At 42.0% G+C, this 26,190-nt stretch overlaps 3 protein-coding genes across 3 annotated transcripts; 2 read left to right on the top strand and 1 right to left on the bottom strand.

The window, feature by feature from the left end:
* The first annotated feature begins 74 nt into the window (after positions 1-74).
* plekhj1 (pleckstrin homology domain containing, family J member 1) lies at positions 75-3,092 on the top strand. The gene is made up of 6 exons (XM_068571046.1): positions 75-435; positions 618-685; positions 813-879; positions 1,085-1,175; positions 1,252-1,315; positions 1,912-3,092. The coding sequence occupies exons 1-6, from the start codon at positions 342-344 to the stop codon at positions 2,002-2,004; spliced, it is 477 nt and encodes a 158-aa protein (XP_068427147.1). The 5' UTR covers positions 75-341; the 3' UTR covers positions 2,005-3,092.
* A 390-nt stretch (positions 3,093-3,482) lies between these two features.
* LOC137782265 (fizzy-related protein homolog) lies at positions 3,483-10,793 on the top strand. The gene is made up of 14 exons (XM_068571478.1): positions 3,483-3,645; positions 4,872-4,945; positions 5,335-5,463; positions 5,639-5,702; positions 6,365-6,495; positions 6,590-6,675; positions 6,771-6,954; positions 7,224-7,289; positions 7,541-7,643; positions 7,790-7,974; positions 8,083-8,316; positions 8,455-8,559; positions 9,161-9,253; positions 9,367-10,793. Exons 2-14 carry the CDS (start codon positions 4,877-4,879, stop codon positions 9,406-9,408), a joined length of 1,491 nt encoding a protein of 496 aa, XP_068427579.1. The 5' UTR covers positions 3,483-3,645; positions 4,872-4,876; the 3' UTR covers positions 9,409-10,793.
* An 11,802-nt stretch (positions 10,794-22,595) lies between these two features.
* On the bottom strand, positions 22,596-26,190 carry LOC137782401 (spindlin-1-like). The gene is made up of 5 exons (XM_068571681.1): positions 26,042-26,190; positions 25,420-25,461; positions 24,555-24,814; positions 23,664-23,897; positions 22,596-23,397 (listed from the first exon to the last, which is right to left on the bottom strand). The coding sequence occupies exons 2-5, from the start codon at positions 25,437-25,439 to the stop codon at positions 23,192-23,194; spliced, it is 720 nt and encodes a 239-aa protein (XP_068427782.1). The 5' UTR covers positions 25,440-25,461; positions 26,042-26,190; the 3' UTR covers positions 22,596-23,191.

Below are 26,190 nucleotides of genomic sequence, written 5' to 3'. Positions count from 1 at the left end.
GCGTGTACGGTTTGTAAACCCACAGTTCGCCTAGTTTGACCCTCACCAACCACCGTAAGTTACTATACAGAAGAGTGTCACTACCATCCGAGAGGAAGGTGTGTGTGTCCGGTGTTTGACATGAAGGAGAAGTCTGTCTCCACTGTATTTGCTTGATACATACATTAGTAAACACCCCGTAGCATTTCGCGAACACAAAACAGCGGGAAAGCGACGTTGAACTGACGGTATTGACACTACTTACCGTTGTTATCTCACGCCATTAGTATGCTGTCGGTGAGAAGGGCTCGGCTGTAGCCGAAGTTTCCCCTTTAACCTGTGTGCCTGCGTCAGTGACCGTGATGCGTTTCAACGAGAAGGAGCTGATGTCCTTGAGCCGCCAGCCCTCGGAGATGGCAGCCGAGCTGGGGATGCGAGGGCCCAAGAAAGGAGACGGTAACACAGTTGATTCCTGCTGCGATGCAGCTCTTCTCACATCCACTTCCGTGTTATGTAGCGTGGACAGCGGACAGCTCGGATCAGCAACCGCCAAAGAAATGTCAAGTTCATGTTATTCATCAGCTGTGTAAAGTCTCTGCGGTGATATCTCATCTCTGTTCCCTTTTGTTGTTATACAGTTGTAAAGAAGAGGCTGGTGAAACTCGTCGTTAACTTCCTCTTTTATTTCAGAACTGATGAGGAGGAGGTCAGTTGGATTAATACTCCTTATATCTACTGTATTACTTCACCACGTCCCCTCTGTATTCATTGTGGTTAACTGTTTGTTATGATTAAGTGGAACCAACAACATTAAGTCACTTTTTATTCGTCAGCCAATTGGAGCTTTGCTGCTGGAGCAGTGTCGGGTGGAGAGGGAGGACACTCAGGCTTTCTCCATTGGTGAGTTAACTTACATTCAACATTTCACATGACTCACCCTCACTTTCTCACTTGCTGACTGATTTAATATCCTTATTAGTCAAATGAGTGGATTCACATTGTTGATATGTCACCGAACATGTATCCATTACCTATGACTGTAGATTACAGTTTGTGAATTTTCAGATTTGCATTTGTGAGTAATGTTTTGTGTTTCTCTTTGTAGCATTTCTGGATGAAGCAGAGAGGAAGTATCTATTTGAGTGTAACTCAGAAGAGCAGTGTGGGGAGTGGGTCGACTGCATCATCAAGGCCAGGTAGGACTAGACTCTCCCAAACAGGATGATTTCCCTCATCCAATGTCCAATACATTTTTCATCTCATCTCTTGCAGTTACGAGTTCATGAGGAAGAACCTGATATTCTATCGAACTGAAATCCACAGACTCACTGGCAAGGTAAGGTCCGTCTCAGCAGAGGCACTAAAGGCCACACAGATGGTGCTTCTATCGAACAGTGTCGGTCTAGAAAGGAATGATGGAAGTGTATTCGTGCCATGCTTTTGAAATCAAAGTATCATCAAGATCAACAAAGGATAGCTTGATCAGTTTAGGTTTGATTTAATAAGCTTTTGCTGTTTTATGATTTATGCCAAAACACACATAACAATAGAAATATGTGGAACTTAATTTGTGCTACTTAAATCATACATTAAGTACTTTAGAAACACTTAAAAGCCATATATATTTTCTGAAACAATCTCATGCCCTCTCAGGATGATCCAGAGACCTTGAAAATGGTTCTTAATGAAAACTGTTCATAGCAAAGTTTATGAAAAATTATGATAGTTAAATGCATTTTTTTTAAGAGCCACTTATTAAATTCCACCTCCCTATACTGCACTGTGGCAGAGGCAGAAGTCTCAAAGATATCAAAACCCGAACTAAACATTTAATATAAAGTTTGATTCTGCGTCAATATCCGGGAATTTGCTCTGTACACTCTGAGCATTTGTTTTATTACAGTCTTTACTCATCTGCTTCTTTCTCCCCAGGACCCCTTGGAGCAGTACGGTATATCAGATGAAACTCGCTTCCAGGTCACCAACGGCCTGCAGCTTATGCCTCGGGATACATCCTCCCTGTAGACCAGCGAGCTGTGTTCAGATGGACATTTTCTTTCACTTTAATCTCCCCGCCATTCCAACAATCTCTCCGCAATGGTTTGAACACCATGGCATTACAATAAGCACACTTTTTATTTATTTTTTAGCTCTTCACTGCTCTGAATGTATGGTTCCAGACTTACAGAGTTATTCTTATGCACACATGTTGCAACAAAGTATATGCAGCCATGCAAAGTAATGGGTTGATAAATCATTACAGGTAACACTGTTGAACTTGACACTTTGTTGTCTTGGATTTAGGGGATTTTTAAAGCCATTTTCTGTATAATTGTCAGACCTTTTCTTGGTTACTTGGTTGTCAGTATAACATGTTTTATACTATATTTCCTTTTGGACATACTCAACTGTTAGACGATATGATTTGAGAGCGTCTGATTGTAATTGTGCTGTAGAACTGCGGCTGTAACTTTCTTTTAGAACGGTTCGTAATTGAGCTTCACTAGTTTTAACAAGAACTAAACCCGGGAATATAAATCATGTTAATCATGATGATGAATGCTGTTTAAAGAAGCTTATGATTATTGCCCACTTCAGAAAAACCTTCGGCAGTTTTTAAACTGCATGGGCACTTTAATCTGCTGAGTTGAGCCATCCATTTTACTTCAGTTTTGTTTTTAGCTCTCCCATTACATATTTATCATCTTGCCCATTTAGTTTTAAAAGCTATACTTTTGCACATATTACTGGGTGTTAAGGGTCTTCTTTTTTAGATTTTCAATAATTTACTTGAAAGTACTGTATCTTTTCTGTGGCACTTTGAATCAGATTCCTTAAGATAACCTGTTGGACTGGGCTCTTGACATGTTTTTTGAATATCTCTCCAATGTGTTTGTCACTGCAGCAGCTTTGCGAGTTGCAGCTGGTGGTGAGCTGATTGTGCTCACAACCACATTTCACCAACAGTGCAGAGTCCACCAACAAACGGGATATGCTATTAAATGTGTCTTTATTTTTTAAGCTTTTGCACATGAAATGTGTTTAGTCTGTTTTTAGTTCATGTCAGGTTTTGTGTTTCCCTTGCATCCATTTTATTTTACTAATAAAGCCATTTGAAAGATACTGTAAATTGATGTGGTTTGAAATCTGTTAACTAGAATGAATTCAACAAAAGTAACATGTTATTTCATACATTATATACAATCATGTTTAATGGCTCGCAATGGTGCTGCAAAGTGTGTTTAGATAGGATAAGTGGTTTGGATAATGGAATGGTATACTGTCCTCACTTGATGTGTGAAACCTGAAGTTATGTTTTTAGCTTTATGTTAAATGCTTTTTTGTTTCCAAAGATGTATTTTCTTATTTTGCATTGCTTCATGTTCAGGCCATATAATTGTCCTTGACCAAAATAGTTGCCCGTCTTTGTGACAGTGACACGTTTCCTTAGCAACGCAAAATGTGTGATTCAAAAAACCGTGACGTCACATCCTTCCCGTGATGCTTTGCGGACCCAAATTGAACGATCGGCAAAAGAAAACAATTGTGTTTTGTATGCTCTGTTTTAAAGAGTCAAACGAATAAAACAAGACATTTTAACTGGAATTAACACTACAAATAAAAACACTTTAACGGTCCAGAACAGGAAGATTTACTCCGGTCACGGTGGGTGTAAATGAAAGAGGAGATTGTGAACAAACAATGTCGCTAATGTATTAGCCGGGTACAGCTAGCGTTAGCGTAGCTTTGTATGCTGGATGACTAACAGTTACATCGTTTTGGTTTTAAATAACTTTAGTGTCACGATTACAGATCAACAAGTACCTTCACACCAAACAAGTTCGTTGATTCGTGGAGCCAGCGAGTAAAAACATTAAGCCATGATGGTTTTACATCTACCGTTACAAGTTGCTCACTTTAACTAGTTTTACGTTAATGTTGTTAGCAGAAGACGGAGCTGATCGCATGTAACTACTGTAATAGCTACTGTAACTAACTACTGTAACTCTAACTACTGTAGTAGCTACTGTAACTCTAACTACTGTAGTAGCTACTGTAACTAACTACTGTAGTAGCTACTGTAACTAACTAAGTTACTGTAATAGCTACTGTAACTCTAACTACTGTAGTAGCTACTGTAATAGCTACTGTAACTAACTACTGTCATTGTCGTTTACGGACGGATTTGCCGGTGTTAAACGACGGCACAATAGTTTAACAGTTGTTTGCCATTATATCCACGATTGCTCTTTGAAGGTCACTTTTTAGCATCATTACCATCCAGTTTAATGTACTGTTACTTTCTTTAGCGTCTGTATCGGAGCATCATCCTCTGACTAGAGTGATGCTCAGGCAGCCTTCAGTCGTCAGTTTGGTGAAGTGGATCGTTTATTCTGCCAGCTCAAAAGATATAGTAGCTTAGGTTATAGGTTAGGCTTCACTACACCAAAGTGTTGCTGAATCAAGGAGTTTATTAATCAATGAGTCGATCTCCAGAAAACTAAAACATTTACTACCCATCCAAGGTTTCATTGTCTTCATAAAATACAGGATCTATGATGAAAATATGTGTTTATTATTCATACATTTACGTAATTAACAAGCTACCTAAAAAAATTGCAGGTTCACAGCTTCCTAAATATGGACATATTTCTTATCTTTATGTTTAAATTATATACAAATACATTGAAAACCCTACATGGTGACATATATTTTGCTCAAAAGTCATTTATGAGCTAATTACACTTTGCTGTTAGTATCAGGACTGACCAGAAATCTGCAAGTCATAGATAAGAGAGTGTGCATTTCCAATTATGTCATCAGACATGTGCATTCAGGACATTTTTGTATGACTTTACAAATGTGTTGATCAGTCTTAACCTTTTTTTCAGGCATCATGGATCAGGACTATGAGTGCAGGCTGCTCAGGCAGATCAATATTCAAAATGAGAACGCAAGCCCCATAGTAAGTATATTACACACACAATTGTACATAAAGGAGCTGTGTTTCCTCCTTTAATGCACGATGATAGCGCCTTCCAAAGTAGCAAAGGACATAGATGGGCGGAGATGGTGTTACTCTCCATGTGTTGGAAGAACAAACGTTTTAACAGGCCAGTCTCCTCTTCTTTTTTTTTGACGATGTCACGAGTGTTGAGTGAAAACAAGACCTCACCAGCCAAATGACTGGGTTTTGTGAATGATGCCTCCTGTTGTTGACACCTCAGACAAATGCACCATCTGCCACCTAAATGATCTTCCTGCTTTGACCAAGTTTTCACATCACTGTCCAAGGCCTGTTTGCGTTTGGCCTCCCGTCAGAAAATGCTTTCTCCTCTCACCCAACTTGTGTAGAAAGCGGTGGGAGCGGTGCGGGCTCTAACACCCACAAGCTCCCCCTTGTCCTCCCCGAGCAAGCACGGCGATCGCTTTATTCCCTCCCGGGCTGGAGCCAACTGGAGTGTTAACTTCCACCGCATCAATGTGAGTCTGCCGCAATACTCCCAGGACTTCACCGTCTTTCCTACCTAAAGAACAATGTTTCTCAAGATCAACGTGTTTATTATCGCTCATAAAGGGAAAACTCAAAACCCCTTGTTATTCTTATTTTGCTTGTCCAAAATTGTTTTTCAATAATTACTTTTCATACATTTTTTAGGAAATTGAAAAGTCACACAATCAAAACAGAAAAACCAAAGATGGCACAACCGACAGCAACAAAGGTAATCAATCCACCTTTATATCCAGAAACTAGACATGGCCCACGTTTTAATAATAGATTGTAATACACTGTTTTTCTCTACAGTTTCATTGCTACTGTGATGTTTTGAAAATAACGAGTGCTTAAACCAACACATATTTTCATTATCCATTCCTTGTTTGGTTTCTAGGGAATACTATAAATGTACTCTAGACATTTGCAAGCTTTACATTTTTGCTTGAAAAACTACTGCAATGTCAAATTGTCAAATTTATCATGTCAATCGGCTCTAAAGAGGACTGCCTTTTAGAACATTATCTATTTCAAAGTGACGTTTTACTGTGAAATTTAAGTTATTATAGGGACATTATTATGATAGTTATCCTCGGACTGTCTGGTCTTAAAAGACAATTACTCTCTGGTGTCCCCTTTTTTCAGCAATTCTTTACACATGCCTCCGTCTGCTCCAGTCAAAGTTGATAATTTGACCTTTTCTTATTTACTGAGCCTCGACCGGCTCATGGAAATTGGCGATAAGGACGAAACAAAGCTTTGTGAAAAAATTCTCTCTGATCTTCAAAAATGGGAGAGAGGGTTGTAAAATTGCAGAGGGAGCGGTGTTTGAACTTAATCATTGCAACGGCCTGGTTTTGATTTCCCCTCTGTCTCTTCCTCTGCCGCCAGCGGATGGCCTGGCGTACTCGGCTCTGCTGAAGAACGAGCTGTTAGGAGCCGGCATCGAGAAAGTCCAGGACCCCCAGTCAGAAGACCGCCGTCTGCAGCCATCTACTCCAGCCAAGAGAAGCCTATTTAGTGTAAGAAATGATTCACATGGCTGCAACTTTCAATGCACTAGTTTCATGGGGACTTTTTTTTCTGAATCAGTAATCATCCGTTTTTGTTTCGTAGTATTCTATAAGTGCAAAGAGGGCTTTGCCGGAAGAGGATGGAAACACAGTCTCTCCATATTCTCTATCGCCCGTCAGTAGCAACAGGTAATATGTTTTCCGCGTCATTCCTCAAATGCCCTCTCTACCATTTTTGGAAAAAGTAGCACCGTCTTACTTCTTCCTTGTGTGGTGCGTTGCAGCCAGAAACTGCTGCGGTCGCCAAGAAAACCTACACGCAAAATATCCAAAATACCTTTTAAAGTCTTGGATGCTCCAGAGCTTCAGGACGACTTCTACCTCAACCTCGTAGACTGGTCCTCTCTGAATGTACTCAGTGTTGGACTGGGTACCTGTGTGTACCTGTGGAGCGCCTGCACCAGCCAGGTGTGTGTGTGTGTGATCTGTCAACACAAAGAGTGCATTGAGCAAAGCAAAGAGACAGCGAGGCATCCAGCAGATGTCTCGACTGCGGTTGAAAATGACCTAAAAGTATACACTTCCCTCTCATATGATGTTTCCAATCATACTGGAGCTCTCAATCACTGTTTGTGTATCACACATTAACTAAAAGAGTCTGAAGATGCTTTTTGGACGTAAGCTGCCTTTTTGGACGTCACGTTAATCTGTCATTTTTTTCCTCGCCATCTTTTTAGGTAACGCGTCTATGCGACCTTTCTGTAGAAGGAGATTCAGTAACGTCCGTCGGCTGGTCAGAGAGGGTGAGTTTGTCATCTGTTACCATCCTTTCACGTCTCTAATACGTTTTTACTACAACCTGCACACTTAAAAGCACAGAGTTGTTGATAATGTACTCAGATTATTAATCTGAAAAAGATGCGTCATGGGAAAGCACCGTTAGATGCAAATGGGGTTTTGGTGTGTTTGGTTGTAAACTTTTTTTTCTTCGTTGTTGTTGTCGTTATTGACTCGTGTTGAGGATGATATTCAAAGTGTGCCGTCTGTTTTTTAGGGTAACCTGGTGGCAGTGGGGACTCATAAAGGCTACGTACAGATCTGGGACGCAGCAGCAGGAAAAAAGCTCTCGGTACTCGAGGGACACACGGCCAGAGTGGGTGAGTTGTGATGGAGCGATGAAGGCGGGGACAGTCGCCGGAGTATTTATTACAACCTTTATTCACTTGACAGTTGTTTTAGCAACATCTCTCACTCACACCTGGTGAATCATCTCCCACCTTCCGATTTCATTCTCCGCCGCCAGGTGCGTTGGCGTGGAATGCCGACCAGCTGTCGTCCGGGAGCCGCGATCGAGTGATCCTCCAGCGGGACATCAGGGCCCCGCCTCTCCAGTCAGAGCGCCGTCTCCAAGGACACAGACAGGAAGTGTGCGGGCTCAAGTGGAGCACGGACCACCAGCTGCTCGCCTCGGGTGGAAATGACAACAAGGTGATGGAGACGGAGCATCTCACCTGTCTGTGAGCCACGCGGCAGTGACGGGACCACTTTGTTTTCTTCATGAAACTTTTCTCTCTCTCCTCAACCTGCCGCCTGTAGTTACTCGTGTGGAACCACTCGAGCGTCCTCCCGGTGCAGCAGTACACGGAGCACTTGGCCGCAGTGAAGGCCATCGCCTGGTCGCCCCACCAGCACGGCCTGCTGGCCTCCGGAGGCGGCACGGCCGACCGCTGCATTCGCTTCTGGAACACGCTCACCGGACAGCCGTTGCAGTGCACGGACACCGGCTCTCAGGTCTGCAACCTGGCCTGGTCCAAGCACACCAATGAACTGGTGAGTCGCCGGAAAGCTTTTGCTCGCCGATCATACGGCATCTTCAAAATATCATTTGCACACGCCAGGGACTGAACTAAATTGAGGCGACTCCTGAATAGTGTTGGTAAATATGGGGAAAAACACTGTTTCCTGCAGGTCAGCACACACGGCTATTCCCAGAACCAGATCCTGGTGTGGAAGTATCCCTCTCTCACTCAAGTGGCCAAACTTACTGGACATTCCTACAGAGTACTCTACCTGGTCAGTATAAGTACTCTGTGTCTTCTTTTTGTCCGTCTGCAGAACAATGGGCCACGCACAAGGACATTTTCGTAGTCTTTTCTTCACTTTCTCTCGCCACAGCACGGTGATCATTCAATGGGAGCTCGTCAGATAATTTGTCGTTTTGCAGTTTGAGATGTTCGTGTTCATAATGTTGTGTTATACAGTAGCATTAGTAATTTTGTTTGGTGATTTTGTGAGGCTGTATGATTACATTTAGAATTACATTAGCAATAATGTTGAATAGCAGAGTTAAACTAATGTCATACCAATTTTGAAGGATAATCTTTGCAGGGTTTTCAAACCCTACGTGAATAAATAAAGTCATGAAATATACAGTTAATTCGTAAAAATGTGATGACAGCAAACGTGATAACTACAATGTCTGGATAACATTGCTGAAAGTTCTCCTGAATCACAAGCAACTTAACAAATCAAAATCTGTGGAAATGAATTGAAATCTTTAAGCATCTAACAAAAGAAGGGAAGGAAACCGAGCCCCAAAATACCCTTCAATGACTTTGATGTTGTCCTGTTGTGAAACTGGACATTCAGAGTGTGGTATTGTGTTTGTTTGCAGGCCATGTCCCCCGACGGAGAGGCGATTGTGACGGGAGCTGGAGATGAAACGCTTCGTTTTTGGAACGTCTTTAGTAAAATGAGATCCACTAAGGTATTTATTTGTCCTCTCCCTTTCTCATTTCACGTGGAAGACCCATGTCTCCGTCGTCTGCCTTTCTCTGTCCGTCATGTGTGATTCACATCCTTCCTCCCTCCCTCTCTTAGGAATCTGTGTCGGTGCTGAACCTCTTCACCAGGATCCGGTAGTCGGCCGCCGCTCTACTACGAGGGCTTAATGTCGGGGAGGGGACTTAACTTTGCATGTTTCAAACTGTAAACGAGTCCCTTCTCTTTCAGCATTGACCTCAGTAGTCTGCAGAGCCCACACACACACACACACACACACACACACCCCTCGATTGCTCTTAGTTATTTAGCCGAGTTGTAGCTGGAGGCGGGAGGGAGCTGGAGAGATGCACAGCCGGGGTGTCGAGGGCAGAGGAGATGTGCATGTACAGTATTCCACTTCCTCCTTGACGGAGCCGCCGGCTCCTCCAACAAACCGGAGAGCTCTGACGACGAGGAGAATGTGGGCGGCGCTTCTCTCCCAATGTGATTATGTTTTGTTTACAGACTGACATTGTGCTTTCCTGCCAAAATATTGAGTTTGTCCTTTTGATTGTCTTATTTATTTTTATTCTATTTTCCTTTCTTTTTCTTTTTTTTTTAAGGCTGGCAGATTTTATTTTGTGTGTGTAACTGCAGTTGTTGGTGTGACCTGTGGAGTATGTTTGCAAAACAAAGTCCAGGCTTGTCTTTTTGTTTTTTTAATTTTCACTAAGAGACAATAATGTTTCATGTACACTGATAACCGACGACATAATCCTGTGTTCTTCTCCAGAACTGTAAACGCTGAACGAGGTTCGAGCAAATCGGCCTGTTCTCTTTTGTAAATCTTCTATTAAGTTCATTTTAGTCAGTTGATATTAAGCAGTATTGGCTCGTTGTTTTATAATCTCAAGGAAATGAGCCGTTGAGAAAGCGGCCGCTCACAAAAGGAAGATTTGAACGCGTCTTGTGTCTCACTCGTGGATTTTTTCTTGAGTGGAAAATCCAGCGAGCGGTGTTAAAACACAACTCTTTGTCTAAAGCACACAGTCAAAACATTTGGGAGCAAATCAGAGTGGAAATGCTGCTTTGTGCCGTGTCTGCTAAGATATTCAGGCTCCAGGCGTCTTGTCTTGAGCTCCTTCACACCGTGTCTGTGCGGAGCAGTCATGCAAATTCTATTTGTTTGGTTTGTTATATATCTGAGAAGAAGAAGAAAAAATCATATCGGCAACATTTCCCCCCCAGTTTTGATTATCTTTTTTCCCTCGTTTGAATGTTTGAGTCAACTAGCGTGCCACGTTTAAACCAATGCTATTTATTTGTGTTGTGAAGAAAAGGTTATTGTACAGAAATGGCATGTTTGTTTACTAATAATATCCGGGGGGGAAGTTGATGGGCAGTTTCACTGCCAAGACCGAGGACGTTTGTTTGAATGCCACTTCAAAATCAAGACAATGCTGCAAACTTGAATTACAGAAAGAATGTTAAAAAGAAATATTTCTGTACTGAGAGATAATCAACAATTAAACGATCATATCTTGTGTCGTCGTTGTTTTATTGCGCAACAACTTGAGAGTAAAATCAGCCTGCTGCTGCAGGAAAATGGGCGACATCATCTTGCGTCGCTCTATCTCGCCCGGGTCAATGAATCCATCTTACAAACAAGTATTTGATGCATTACAACATATTGTAATATGTTATAAACAGCACATGAATAACCCACAATGCTTCACTGCGTGAGACATTCCTTCATTACCATGAACATGGGCGCTGTAACTTTTCCTTATTTGTTTTTCTCTCCACAAATGCACAATAAGTCTGTTACTGTTGAAAGCTTATATTGATTGACCATTTTTATGTGGACGAATAATAAAAAAAAAAAACATCCACAGAGCTTTTTAGAAATTTGTCTTTCCTAAAAAAAACATTATGGTTATGAATTAATTATTTAAAAAATATTGGCTGGTCCAAAATAAATGTTTTGTTTATCTCTGAAGATAATCAATGTTGGGTTGCTGCTTATAACGAGACTAATGACTAATGAGCCAATAGTATAGTGATGTTGGTATCATGAGAAAATCTTCCTGCGCCCATTTTAAGTCCCAGCATGCCCCAAATATGTAATTTTTCCATTTTTAAACCGAATGACACAGTTTTTTGACCGAATCTCCTTCCTAACAGACCAAGGTTTTGTTTTATTGTGTTTTTTGTTGAAGATTCTGATTCTTTAGGTCCTAATCTTTCCAAAAAGGTGTCTTATTGACGCTCCAGGAGGCTTTTTTGGAGAATCTGGCTCATATCATGCTGGATGTTCATAGTTACGATCAACACATCTTTTAAAAGTGATTTTTTTGCAGATATACATTTTTTTCCCAAGACTTTGCTGAACAAATACATACAATAAATGCAAGTATTGGAATTAATTTGGGGTTCCTACGACTATGGGAATATGGGCTCCATGCCGAATGCCTTACGCAGAACTCAGAAAGGAACAAATGGACTAAATAATTACTGGCATACATTTTTTTTTACAATGTTCTATGTCTCCACATCTATTCGTTAGTCGTATCATTCTACTGTCAGATTATGGGTTCTATTGATTTTGAAAAGCCAAAGCAGATAATTTAAATGTTTTTACAATAATCTGTCTTCATTTCATTTTTTTCTCAACTCAATTGACATGTTCTTTCCCCAAATGAGCACCAGAGGGCGCCATCCTGTGAGCAGACCCTCCACTGCTGCCACCACACCCATCAGCCTTCACCATGACACCCTGAAGGTGAGAATCAGATTCAACACTCACTGGAGGTGTACATCCTGCTCCCTTAACACGGTATGCAGAAAGTGAAACAGCCCAACAAATTGGATCTGATTTCACTGTATCCTCAGTTACGCAAAGAAAACAAACAAAAAAATAGAGTTTTTAATGGCTGCAAAACATCCTGCGGCCTCATCGTGTTGTCTGCTAATTGTCATCCTGCCCACACTCATTTCACCCAGAGCTTGAATAAGAATAAATGCTCACTGCCTCCCAAAGCTGCACACCTCTGCTCGTGCCCGGTGGTCTGGCCACACGGCCTCTTGCCGGTTTAATAAGCAGCGACTTTATGAGGTTTTGCATGTTTAATGTCGTCCACTTCCCAGAGAGACTACAGATGAACATGAGCCTGTAAATCTGTCCCGTTCACACACAATGTTAATTCATTTGCATTGACCCTTCTTAAAGGAAAAACAACTGGATCTTCATCTGTGTAATTAACAGCTGAGGGGTCACAGTTACAGATATCAGAAAATGGCTAATACTGAATACTGGCTGGCTACTGTGGACTTGAAAAAATGATCCTCTTTTTTTTGTAAATCAGTGATGAAGATCAGATGCTGTAGTCCTCGTGACTCAGCTCCTCTCAACGTCAGAACCTGAGCTTTTCTCCCCTTTCAGACTATTATAATGTCATCTAAAACATGCGTCGTCCATTATAGTGATCAGAAAAAAAAATCCTCTGAATGGAAGACATTCAGCATGGTCTTCCAGCTCGTGCGTGGCTCTCGGTGGGCAGATGTTAACATTAAGCCCTGAAAGCAGACAGTGGGACGGAGGGGGATTGCTAATATGCATAATCCTGCCTCCTGATGTTTCTATCAAGAGGCGCGGAGCGTGATGTTCGTTATACAACTAAAGCCTCACAACAGAGCAGGATCTTCCCCCAGGTTCCTCCGTAAGCCAGACTCTTGAGTTGTATTGATGAACGGCCTACAGAGGTATCAAAGGAACCAGGCTTTTGTGAGAACTAATGGCTGCAGCCGACCCAAGCTTCTTTTGTCATTTTTTTTTCAGAGCACAGAGGGGGTCAATCATGAGCGTCATCCACAAATAGTACACTCACTCACTGAAGCGGCCCCCCCTTTGCAGTCATACACTGGGGGCTGATGGGGTGTTCCTCCACAGCCACACGATGACAAGCCCCGCTGTGATGACTACATAATTAATTGATTAATAGTAGTGCATGTGAGAGTGATTCAAGTCATAAATACACTCTGGTGGGAAAGAAACATGTGGAGGCGACGGTCTGGTGCCCAGAGTTACAAAGGGCTCCTAACAACTATAGATAGTGACGTTTACATATGAAAACTAGTGAATCATGTCATATGTATGTAATAATAAACTTACAAAAGCATGCGTGTGCCTTCAAATCTCTAAATCTGCCTCAAAACACATCCAAGTCGCAGTTAATTGTAGTCACAAACTCTGGTTTTATGAACTCAGAGGATACTGTACATGCTAGTTTACTGTGCATGTGTGCTACACGCTTCTGCGATGATGTCATAGGTGAGGATTGTTGTAAGCGGTAACCACAGTATGAGCATCGGCTCAGTTTGAGTTGCATTGGCAGAGTTCCTGTTGGCGATCTGCTCGAGCTCCTTGACTGCAGCGGAGTGAAGAGAAGTTTGTCATCCAGCAGCAAAACAGTCCACGAGCGTCTGCACGCCGCTACTTGTGAACAAGTAATCATAAGATTCACAGTTATTAACAGGTTTCCTTTGTATTCGTTTTCAAGTCGTTGGCTGCACGGTGACAGCTTTTCATTTTCCTGACAGGAAGGATTCCTCATGATTCTTAAGCTTCTTAATAACCCGTGGTTTGCTGATTATTATTGCAATCGTGAATTCTAATTCACAAGGAGATAATCTAATACTTGTAAAGCACTTTGTTTGGTTATCCTGTGGTTGAGACGAGGAGGTCAGAGTCATGAAGCCCAGAAGGATCCAGACCCTCTGCTGACTGAACATGTTACACCAATAATCCTAAACTCAAATTAACAACTGCACATTTAAATCATTCGCATACAAGTAATAATTAGACACATAGATCAGTTGTTCTTGTCCACTAGACACTGACATCTTATACAATGGTTACATCATGGTTTGTGATGCTGACGGATGATTGTTTAACCATTTATTCAGATTTCATGCATGAAGGTTTCATTGTTGACTATGGTCAATATAAGTTTTTGCTGTCTTAAGTCCAAATCTGGTTACTGTGTGTGATGTGTTGCTTCGTGTGAGCTAAAAGCTAAGCAGCTTTGTTAGAATGACATCACTATTGAATCTCAATGAAGATCAATTAGGCTCAAACTAAGCGTGTACAACTCAACGTTGTCTATCTGGAAATGAAGATGAATTAAATGTATTCAGCCCAGCCGTTTTCTTTTTACACAGCAATCAATTGAACCAATTACAATTTCCACTGCCCTTAACACGTCACTCTTGTTGTTTCCCTCACCAATTAATGTGATGCATAATCTTGATCTGCACAATTCCGAGTTAATTCACTTATGAGCGCCTCACCCTAAGGTGCTCAGTATTTTTGCACTCTTGGGACACATTTCAATTTAATTTGTATCTCTGTGTATGTGTGTGTGAGATGTTTCCTCCATCAGATTGCAATTTACGCGCTGACACAAAGTTAGAAAACAGCATTGATTTGAACCACCAGTCCTCAAATAGAAACATGCTAAACCCCCACATGTTTAATTCATATGCATCCTAAACCTTCATATAATATAACGCGTCTGCTAGTTTGGGCCGCACCCTTAACAAGGTCTGGAGGAGAGAAGAAGAAGAAAAATCAGCGTCAATTGGCCTCCCCCTTGCAGTCGTCACTCCAGCTCGTCCCGCCTCCTGCCCGTCTCCTCCGGGCAGCAGACGTATATAAACACGCTGATCCATCTTCCTCCAGCCTACCCAGTAACATCACGGTAGCCAGGACGTGGAGCTCGGAGGAGAGGGCGCAAACAGCCCCAGATCGCGGCTGCTTTCCACAGCAAACCCACCAGTGGAAGAGACGCGGCGGCATCACCTGTTGTGTCCATCGATGCGCGGTAAGTCCACCACTTCCAGCCGCTGTCCTGCTCCTTTCATCACGCGAATGCAATGTCAGGCTGTTCAATGGAGAGAGAGAAAATATGCATATGTTTGCAATGCCTCTCGCTCCACAACCTTTCCTGATTATTTTTTTATTTTTTGCACAAACAAATACGCTGAAGCGAAAGAAAAGACCGAGTCATAAAACAAAAACACGAATATCTGTTTGAATCCCGACGGTGTCTGCTGGAAATGAAATGACAATCCCTTCCTCCTCTTCCTGCCTCGCCTGAGAGGTGGGGGCAATGTTTATCATGTCGTCATGTTGCCGTGATTTAAGAGAGAAAACATATATCTGACCTCACTTTGACGAGCAGCGGGGCCGCTGCACGTTACATGAGTCACGTCATCGGAGCTCTTTTGGCTTTTCCAAACCTCCGGAGAGAAAACTTCGGTGCAGCAACAGGTGGCATGTCTTTTTTTCTTTCTTCTTCTTCTTCTTTTTTTTTTCTTCTTCCCGGGCCGAAGTCGAGGCGATGGAGGAGATGGACGTGGAGGAAGTGTAGGGCGTCATTCAGCACCGAGACACTGGACAGCTCCCACGTCGAGGGCTCGTTTCTCTTGAGCTGGAACAACAGGTTTATCTGCTTCCATAGCTTACATTTTAAATCATTCTGAGACGTCCTGTGAATATTAACAAAACCCAAAATGCTCAGTATTCAAATGGAAATGCTGCTTGGAAACTAAATCGACGATTTTTTTTTTTTAGATGTTTGAATGTGAGCCTGCAGGAGCAACAGCAACACAAGTCAATTGTGTATAATCAACACTATATTAAAAAGACTCCAGTGAATATGATGTATGATCTCCTCTTGGGTCTCCTCTTGGTCTAAATGGAGTACTGTCTCTGCCCAGCACTCCTCTTTCCTCTAGTTTACACTACCAGACCCCCCTTCCCTCCTTCCTTGCTTCCTTCCTCTCACTAAACTGTCCCCATCTTCCCATCCCCCTCTTCCACTGACTCCCAGTCTTGTTGCATAGCTACCAGCTCAGAAACATACTGGAGATGCAGGACAATCTATCTGTCTCTTTTTCTCTCCCTCCTTCTCTCTCAGTCCAAATGAGACTTATTAGAACGAAAGCACACATCACTGAGTGGACGGCCTCGCGTTCACATTTCCATTTTCTCATTTTAAACGGGGTGTAATTGCAAATTGTGCACAGCTTGGGGTTTCTGTTCATCGCATACGGTGAACAACGTTTATTCTAAGTGCTGTGCTGTGATCCTCACTGTTCCTCCCCTCCTCCTCTTCCTCCTCCTCCTCCTCCGGTTTCCCTCTTTTGAGAGGAGCTGAAAGGTTGGCATTACAACAACAAAGGAGGGATGGAATGTCAACAGGCTTCAGAGAGAAACGGGTTGAGGAAAACACGGGGATGAGAATTGGATGTAGTATTTCCATCCCCGACATTTGAAGTTCACCACCTGTCAACGCACCGCCGGGTGCTTGCAACACCTGGAACACATGTATATCCTGAAACGCTCCGTGACTCTGGGGGTCAATGTGGAAACAGGGAAGGGAAGATACCAACTCAATCGGTGCAATGCCCTGTGGTGTTACAACTCTTTTTCTTTTTTTTTTTAACACAGATTAAAGCAGTGGAGGTGGAGGTTCAAACCAAAAAGGAGAAGATCCTTTGGAAAAGTATTGGTCGTGCTGAGTGGAAGACTAGTGATTTTGTTGTGAAGCTGATCAGAGAACAACAAGTCCCAGTCTGCCTCTCAGCACAAGCAGAGCTCTTCAGTCCACGTCAGCTTCCACCTGCAAGGCTCTTCAGGATGTGTTCACGTTTCCATGTTGGCATTGTACAACGGAGGCCTCCCGCAGTTAAAAAATGGACTTAAAATGTTCTGATTGATCCGTGCCTGCACAACGCTGCTGTGACTTTATGTTCAGCATTTTATTTACGTTGAAAATTGCGATCAAAAAGCATCATGCTACTCGTGAAACTGATGCACAGACAATGAGAAACGCTTCAAAGCCTCTGGGAGAAACTGTTATGATAGCAGACAGAGGCACACTCTGTACAAAACAGCCTGTTTTAAAGTCATAATTAATCTGCATTTGACTTGTATATTGAGAAAAATAAAATCGGGATGTACAATTGTTACGTGTATTTCTGCATTTCCTCAAATCAGCATCAACACAACGGCATTACACGAACACATACACGACATATACGTCACACACCAGGTGCTGAGAAAAGCCCAAAGAAGAAGAAATCACTGGTCTCTCCTGGTCTCGTGTCCACTAACTCTCTCCATTCTCCACTCAGACGTATTACTCCTGCTCGGTAAGCTGTCCGGCTCCAGAAAGCTTTACTAACACTGTACTAGGTTCAACACTCAGAGGAAGAAATACACGTCGACCATCAGGAGGTCGAATCCCTCTGTGGACTTCAGTGGCCGCCTCAGTCTCTGTGACGGACAGCGGTTGGTGACTCGTGAGGTCGTGAGGTCGTTTCCTTGATATGAGTTTTGAGTGACCAGGTGAACGAAGTCTTCCTCGTGGTATCAGAGTACATGTTGAAGATATCACATCACCGACTACGCAGGCAAACGTCCTCATTATTAAACAAAGTGTTGGGAGGCTGACCTGACTGCCTGCACGGGGATTAAGAGCACTATAGTGCCGGTGACAAGGGCCCATTAGGATCAGAAGTAATTAGGGAACGAGTCTCTGATACACAGGATCTATCTCTTTTTGTATGTTTTTTCTTCTTTTTATTACACTTTGCTGCCAGTTTTTTGTCAGAGTGTATGCAGAGCGAGGCCTTTTCTGAGCTTTGATTAATATCAGTCAACACACCGGAGCAAATATAAAGATATCTAGAGTCACTGAGTCATGAAGAAGTCACACAAGCCGCTCTGCTCTGGTGTTCACGTACCAGCCAAATAAATATATAGTAACACACTCAGATGTACAACTAAAAGACTTTAAAACCATGACGTGTCTGCATTATGTCAAATTCTCCCAGCTGTGCTTAACCTTTTGGAAACCCGTGCCAATTTCAAGTCCCAGCATGCCCCATTTAGACAATCTTTTGGCATAAAAATATGTATTCTTTTTCCATTTTTGAACCAAACAACACAGTTTCTTGACTGAAACTCCTCCCTAACAGGCCAAGACTTTGCTTTATTGTGATTTATGTTGCAGATTATGATTCTTTAGGTCCTAATCTTTCCAAAAAGGTGTCTTATTGACCGCTCTAAGAGGCTTTTTTGGGGGAATCTGGCTCATATCATGCTGGATGTTAAAAGTGATTCTTTTTTTGCAGATATACATTTTTTCCTCAAGACTTTGCTGAACAAGTACATACAATAAACACAAGTATTGGAATCAATTTGGAGTTCCTACAACGATTCAAACACAGTGGAAAAGGAGGTTTGGAGTCAACATTGGTTCCACAGTTTTCTAGAGAACAATTATTTCTGAGAAAATGTGATTTTCAAAAGATTGGATGAAAAGAAAATGAAGAATTGAGCTTTCAGACATTTGTCAAACACCACATAGCCTTCATCTGCCTCTCCTCCAGGAAACCTGCATGAGTGACCTCACAGGATCCCGTTTGTGTTACGAGAGGCAGACGATGGCGAGAACAGAAAGTCAAGAACACCGCGAACAGAGAAAACATAAACATCTTAATAAAGGCGCTTACATTTACAGAAATGTTATCTGATGAATGCAAGTCATTAAAATCCAAAGCTGACATGAAACCCAACATGATACCTCAGAATAACAAATCATCTTTATCTCCGCTGACTCTCCACGTAGAAATCAATCACGTCATTATCCCCCGTTAATAACGCGCGATGCTTACGGCCCCTTCGGCTCAGAAAAGCTTGCAATGTTTAATTAAATGTGCGTGGTGGCTGCTCTCGCTCAGACTGCACCCTGTCGGTCTCCAGATTGGCGGCACGCTGGTTTTTCATATAGAAAAACCGGGGACTGGCTTGCGTTGCTAAGCAACACAAAAGAGTCAAGTGCGTTTGTCTATTGGCCAATAGGAACGCAGAGAAAGTTTCAAGGTTTTTTTTGCAGAAGGTCCTGTAATAACATCTCTCACAAGGAAAAAAAAAACTGTCCATATTCATGTTTCATACGAGTGTATAAATAGCGTTCAGACGATTTTGTCTGGCAGAACTCATAAAAGTCTCTTTGCTGCTTTGATAAAGAGTTTAACCCTCGTTTTGTGTTGATTTTGTTGTTGCTCAGCAGGTGTTGTGGGTCTGTTGGACCCGCTGTATGTTTTTTAATTCAACACAATCAAACGATTTGGTGTTAAAATACTCAACAGGTGTTTTCTTCATCCCAATTAGAAGCAAAATAAACAGCAAATATGGTTAATAATTTAATTCAGGTGCACAATTTCTACACTTTTATGAGCCTGAACATCCTGTGTGTAACATTTTGTCTGATATATGTTCTTCACAGAAAATGAGCCAAAAAAAAATAAAAATAAAATAATGAATCATATTATTTTTGTTTTCATGGAAAAATGAAAACGGGTCCCACAGACCCGAACACCACACGAGGGTTAAAAGGTGGTTGATGTGTTGTTGGTTCTAACACAACAGAACCGAACCTCAATTTATGAAAATAACTACACATATAGAAACTGAGATGGTCAGTAGTGAATTTCAGCCTTTTATACGTCACTCATGTACAGTTCTTACTGCTTATATATTTACAACTTTTATTCATTTTCTTTTCTTTTTTTCTTGACTGTTTTAATATTTTCTTCACTGTTTTTAATTCTGCATCATGTTTTGCTTTTAATGGTTTTATGTGAAGCACTTTGAATCGCCTACACATGACTATTGTTCATCAATAAAGAAAGGGATCAGAGGAGCAGGTTGCATCCAGTCTTTTGCCCAAATGACAGAATCACACATCACATCATGACCACACGTGCTGCTTTATTTATCTAGTTTTGGCTGGATCGAAAACCTAATCTACGATGACCTCGTGAGAGCAGATGGCTGACGGCTTCACTAAGAATACAAAGTGCCATCGGAAATAGTAGCGCATGTGTAAAAGCAAGTGTACAACAGGTGACACGATGCATCACACACATCCTCAGGAGCACAGACCTCGTGTAAAGCCTGCGCTGCCTCCTCGTTGTCATTACTATCTGGGCAGCGAGCCCGGCGACGGTATGCCAACTGTCCCCCTGCTGTCTGTACTGGCACCTGTCGGCGGCGGCCTGGCACCTCCAGACGACTCTGGAGGGGGGGGGGGGGAGGGCGTCAGGTGTCAGCAGGTGTCTGCATGCGGTCTGGGGTCCAGCAGGAATCGGGGGAGAAGGCGTCCGCTCGTCATCGAACCGCGGCTGAGGTTTGACGAGCAGACGCTCATCAATCCTCTCGTGATGCAGACGCTCCACGTCACGGCAGATTGTGCTTGGCATTAAATAAATACTGACATCTAAACAGGGTCATCTTTAATATATTGTTGATCAGCACTGTAGGACTCAGAATGTCGGCCTTCAGCCATGTGTGAGGCATCTGTTCAGTAATAGCCCACTTTATGAGAATTACAAAGTAATCAATAAGGGTCATGGCAATGTTTAGCTAAGGCGGCGTCTGCTGTATAAATAAACAGACATTTAAATGATCCTGACACCAACTGTGTAAGTTAATAGTTTCTGTCCCTCTGATTTTATTGGCCTTTAAATAAAGAAGCTAATCAAGGATCTGATTAAAATAAGCTGCACTAAAAGTGAAGCAGCCGAGCAAGAGGGGAACTATATTTAGTGGAACTAAATCCTCAATGACTTAACCTTTTAAAGCATTTTCTGACTTATAATTATGTGTTATGCTTGTTTTTAACCATCATTACCTGAGCGCCTTGAACAGCGTATGCCACACTAGTAAACATGGAAGTCCATGTCAGAATCCAAATGTTTAATTAATATACTGAATAAAAAAAGTTCCTCTATACGTTTCTGACGCGGTAAAAGCAATCCGTCCACTACATTCAGGAAAATCCAATTTAATTCCACGTGTTTTCTTTTATATTTTGACATGTATTTACGCAGGGAGGTTGAGCTGTTCCTCAGCAATTAAAGGTGTTTTGACACTCAAAAACAGTCACATCTGAGCTCTGGGAGTTAACTGATTTAAGTGTGTGACCTTCCTTCTCGCTAAAGAGCAAAGTAGGTTGTTAAATCTGACTCGTGCTGTGAAATGAGATCTTTTGTACTGTAATGTGCACAGCGCTTAGAACACAAGACACTGTTTCGGTGAGTTAAGGTAAAAATGCATCACGTATGAAAGATGAAGATAAAAGCTTTGGGGGAAAAAAATATCTTTTGATTTAAGCAACATTTTTGACAAAATGTCTAGAATCTATTCACTGCGTGTTGAATGCTCACTGCAAGGAAGATCAAGGAGAAACAACTTTGATAAAGTAATTATAGAGGCATTTCAGTTCAGTTACATGGTCAATATGCACAAAGGGAGAACATTTAATTAAAATAAATTAACATTCTGAATGGATCAATTGTGCCACTAAATCAGCAATATGGAGATAGACATAATACTGCAGGTCATATGGGCAGAGCCTTGGATTATTAATCATAGCGTTGTGTTGCATGCCGTAAAAGAAGCTCTTTCGTACGATCACAGGGGCAAAAATATGCTAATATGATAAATGAGCTTACTATTTGATTGAATTCCTGTTTTGCACTTTAAACTTGGTGGAACAGCGTTTAACAGTAAAGCAACAGGAAAATGATTTTCAAGCAGCTTTGTTTCACGTTCATAAAAATGTCTCCAATTATATATTTACACAGAACAGAACAAAACATATTCAGGGTCACAATGAACAATATTTGAGGCTTGAATATTTCAGATCACATTTTTTTGGCAGATAACAGAGGCTTCAGTCCAAAAACGTCGGTCTCCAATGTTAACCACATAGTGTGCAGCACAAACACTGTTGAAACAAATCAATGTCAACATCAGTATTTTTCATATATTATCATAATGTAGAAAACTTGCAGGTTACATGATAAAACAAAAATATGATTAATTACTTTTTTTTCAGAATAATCTGGGTTTGATATCCATGATGTGAGACAGTCAGGTCGCATCAATGCCTTCAAACACTTCAACCGATCTGCGATGTTAATTCATTGTAAATTAGCACACTGGTCAAATGAATATTATTCTATATTCAACAAACTGAGGCCGTCCACAGACATAAAGCACAGCAAGCAGGTTCAGCAGAAAAGTTACCAGCTGCACGGCCAAATATTCCAAAAGAAATAAATAGCACAGACATAGAAAAGAGAAATGACACACAAGTAAAACACTGAATTATTTTTAAGTCTGATGTGTACCTTACAAAAAGTATGATTTTGGAGTTTGAAAGTTGAACTATACATGTTTGAAATGATCAAAACCAAAGCCTGGTTCCTTTTCATCTGCTGGGCTATACAACCTTTATTTACACTGAAGAGGACGTGAACGTCACACATTAAGGTTAACTTAAAGGCACAATGAGTAGGATATCCCGAAAAAACATAATGTATGACTCAAACATAAAATAATCCCTCACAATCATCACCGATGACTCATTACTAGTGTGCGGCGGTGTCTCTGCAGCACACACTCTGCATCCCGTTGCCTGTGTTTTCTCCTTTCTTTTCATTTTGCTGTGTTTTTCTTGACTGGGCATCAACCTCTACGAAAACATAGAGACCGGGTGTCAGATTGCACCCAGAGGCAAACACGGCGCCAACTCGGAATGTCCTTTACAAACCGGAAATCAATAAATCGTACTTATTGCGGCTAAAAAAAAAATAATAGAAGAAATGTCCGGTGATGTGAAAAGGGACGAAGCCACTGGAGGCCAACAAAGAAAAAAAGAAACAAAAAAAGACAAGGCTTCTGATCTTCAGCACACGCCTCCCTCCCGCTGGAGGGAAACTGAAATCTGGAACACTGTCACAGGTAACGGCCGCTGGGGTCACAGGTGAGCCGTCGGCTGGAGGTGAGTCGGGACAGTCGGCGCTAGGTGGTCTTCACCAGGTCGTAGACGTGGACGTGGACGTCATCGTCATATTTGATATAGTACACTGTGGGCTTCGCTGGGACCTGGTAGATGACCAAGCCCGTCCTCTTCAGACCGTTATCTGTGACGTACTCCACCTGTTTACCCACAAGGCTCTCTGGCTCCTCACCTGGCTTCCTGTCTGCCGGCAGCAGATGTTTGTTCTCTGGGCGACGGACAAAGAACACAAAAAATTAACTACAATGTAACAGGTGCAAGTACATTCTTACAATGCTTTATTAATGTATCTTGGTTATTAACTTTATAGCATTTCATGATTTATCTGCAGTTTGAACCCGGTCCTCTGCCAAACCCGTTTAATTGTTCGTGGTTTAGTGTTTCGTTATCCTGACTATGCACATTTGCTCTCTTCTGACACATGAAACATTCACAGTCGTATGCATACGAATACTAACTCTCCTGTTGCTTCACCTGACTCGGGCAGCACGCGGAGATCTCCGTCCTTGTAGTCGTCCCACAGCTGGTACATGTACAGCACCGGGTCCTTCTCGTAAGTGATGTAGTACCAGTGGGTCATGACGGGGGCTCGGGACAGCACCATGCCTCGCCACTCGTTTTTCTCGCCGTCCTCCTTCTCAAAGAGATGCTCGACAGCGCGGCCCACCAGCTCCTCCGCCCCGGGAGGCACCTTGATCTTATTGTTCACTGCGGGAAGAAGACGTTGAAATGCCTGTGAACTGGAAAATTGTATCGCTCCCAGTATAGTAGGACGTTCAAATAATATCATATTTTCTTACAATGCTGACAAAGCACTGATAGAATCTGCAAAAACTCCTCCACGGACTATCAGTTGTGCTTAATGTTAGCTTTGTATTAGCTCACTGAAGTCGAGAAATGTTTGAGATCAAAACATGTTTATCTGATATATCGAATAAAACAAATTAAACAACAGTACAGGATCGACTAGACTGTGTTAGTTTGTCAAGTTAACGCATCACTTTCTTAATTATTTTTCTGCTTTCTTCAACAAACTCATTCATGCCGAGACACAACATAAGTGATGAGTTTCATGATTCTGTCAGCCACAACAAGCAGTAACAAAGTGGTGAACATTAGCAATGAGCAACCTCACAAGAAGAGAATGAGAAAATCACAACAGAAAATCTTTTTAAAAAAAAGCCCATGACAGCGCTGTTTGATGGCAGTTATCCCAGAGGAACTGAGAAGCACACAGTTTGACAAAGTGTGACCAGAGTAATGACAAAAATCCAACATACTTCTCAGCACTTTACTGTTCACAAAATGCACATCCAAGCAAATACAAAATATGTCCATAAATAGAGAAAACAATGTCACACTCACCGACTTTCTCTTCCAACACTTGCAGGTTGGACACCCGGGTGTCTTTGAAGACTTCAATGCCATACACGCAGTCAAAGCCGTCATATTTGACCATGTAGAGAGAGGTGTTCACAGTTAGGCGCTCCAGGACGGTGCCTTTCCACTTGGTCACGTTCCCCTTCTCCCTCCAGGAGTGCTGAATCCGTCGGCCGAGCAGGTTGTCGGGGTCTGGGCTCAGGGTCGCCACCGAGCTCTCACTCAGCTCTTCGCTGCTACGCTTCCTGTGAACACGGAGGGAATGAGGTCCATATTACTTCATGTGTGACGGTTGTAGACCTTAAAGGCCTATTGCAAACATCCAGGGTGCCAAACGGTGAACTTTTAAAAATGCACATGTGTGTTTAAGCCTGTCATATATATATTCACAGATGTCATGCCACAGCTTAATGGATTTCCATCATGTTTGGCCGTCTTCACGCCTTACATTAGTGTGTCCACACGTGCCATTACTAACATGAAGGATAGCTAGGAGAGCTAACAATCACTGTGAAGCTTTATCCGAGCCAACGGTGCTTTTAAATCACAGCAAACATGTTTGTTCAGACTAATTCAATATGTTACATCAAATTATCTATTACAACAACTTTTTCTCTGCACTCGATCTACATGTGATTTGATCTTTAAGAGCTGAAATAAGCAAGCACATTGTATTAACAGTTTGACAGTAATGTTTAATTAAGTTTCAAATTGATTGTGTTTGAATGGCCACAGTAGACTATATGCTGCTGTGTCGAACACGTGCATACAGATAACACATTGAATTACATTCATCTCAATGAAATGTAAAACAACACATCTGGGTCAAAAGAGTTTCATCAGATCCTACCTGCCCCGTTTCTTTGACATGTTTCCATAAATTCACACAGCCCTGCGAGACACAACACAGTTTCGTTAGCCAACACGAACGGACCAGCTGACGACCACATTATTCTCTCACCTTCATACATATACATTAAAACAGTGTTTGGTTTTGATGTTAGTCCGCTTCGAGCTCAGTTAACCACAGCCACGCAAACAAGCCAGCACCGGATGTAAACAACGTGAATGCTAACTAACCTAGCTCAGTATCGACTAACAGGTCATATGTGTTTACACGGCCAGTCGACAGGAAAATACATGTGTAACTTCACCAAGAACTGAATAAATGTCGACGTGTATGTGAGGAATGTGAAGCTAAAGTGAGTCTACAGTAGGAAACAGACAGGTAGACAGTCTCAATGAAGCACTTCGGGGACTGTTCATTTTTACATGAGTTACATTTCTGAGAATTGTACATTTCTACACATTAGCTAGCTGAACAAAAGGAAATGCATCGCCATGTATGCGCTGGTTTTACACACTGGTTGTAGCTTCAAGATTAACGGACAAACAGATGAACCAACTGCCATGTTTCATCAGATCGAAAAGTGCGATTGGCGGGAACCGGCAGAATACAATGTTTGTCCTACCTGATCAATAACTTCACATGTGTTTGTCTTTACAGAGCAGATTCCACCACCTAACACTAACGTAAGGCAGACACACGGAAACGACACTGATTTGTGGACTACAACTACCAGAAGAAACTAGCTGTTGTCGAAGCATTCTGGGATTTGTA

This window comes from Clinocottus analis, unplaced genomic scaffold (genome assembly GCF_023055335.1).
Source record: "Clinocottus analis isolate CAN_PGR_092001 unplaced genomic scaffold, fCliAna1.0.p SCAF_11, whole genome shotgun sequence".
In the NCBI taxonomy this organism is placed as follows: Eukaryota; Metazoa; Chordata; class Actinopteri; order Perciformes; family Cottidae; genus Clinocottus; species Clinocottus analis.
This window is presented reverse-complemented; position numbering and strand designations above follow the sequence as displayed.

What these genes read in the sequence shown, in the direction of transcription:
- LOC137782265 (XM_068571478.1), top strand. Translation starts at nt 4,877, where the DNA reads ATGGATCAGGACTATGAGTGCAGGCTGCTCAGGCAGATCAATATTCAA. An exon ending in CCGTCGGCTGGTCAGAGAGG is followed by an intron (nt 7,290 to 7,540) that starts GTGAGTTTGTCA and finishes TCTGTTTTTTAG; the next exon opens with GGTAACCTGGTGGCAGTGGG. An exon ending in GGGACACACGGCCAGAGTGG is followed by an intron (nt 7,644 to 7,789) that starts GTGAGTTGTGAT and finishes CTCCGCCGCCAG; the next exon opens with GTGCGTTGGCGTGGAATGCC.
- plekhj1 (XM_068571046.1), top strand. Translation starts at nt 342, where the DNA reads ATGCGTTTCAACGAGAAGGAGCTGATGTCCTTGAGCCGCCAGCCCTCG. An exon ending in AGGGCCCAAGAAAGGAGACG is followed by an intron (nt 436 to 617) that starts GTAACACAGTTG and finishes GTTGTTATACAG; the next exon opens with TTGTAAAGAAGAGGCTGGTG. An exon ending in TCAGAACTGATGAGGAGGAG is followed by an intron (nt 686 to 812) that starts GTCAGTTGGATT and finishes TTTATTCGTCAG; the next exon opens with CCAATTGGAGCTTTGCTGCT.
- LOC137782401 (XM_068571681.1), bottom strand. Translation starts at nt 25,439, where the DNA reads ATGTCAAAGAAACGGGGCAG. An exon ending in ATGTCAAAGAAACGGGGCAG is followed by an intron (nt 24,815 to 25,419) that starts GTAGGATCTGAT and finishes CCGTGTTCACAG; the next exon opens with GAAGCGTAGCAGCGAAGAGC. An exon ending in AGTGTTGGAAGAGAAAGTCG is followed by an intron (nt 23,898 to 24,554) that starts GTGAGTGTGACA and finishes TTCTTCCCGCAG; the next exon opens with TGAACAATAAGATCAAGGTG.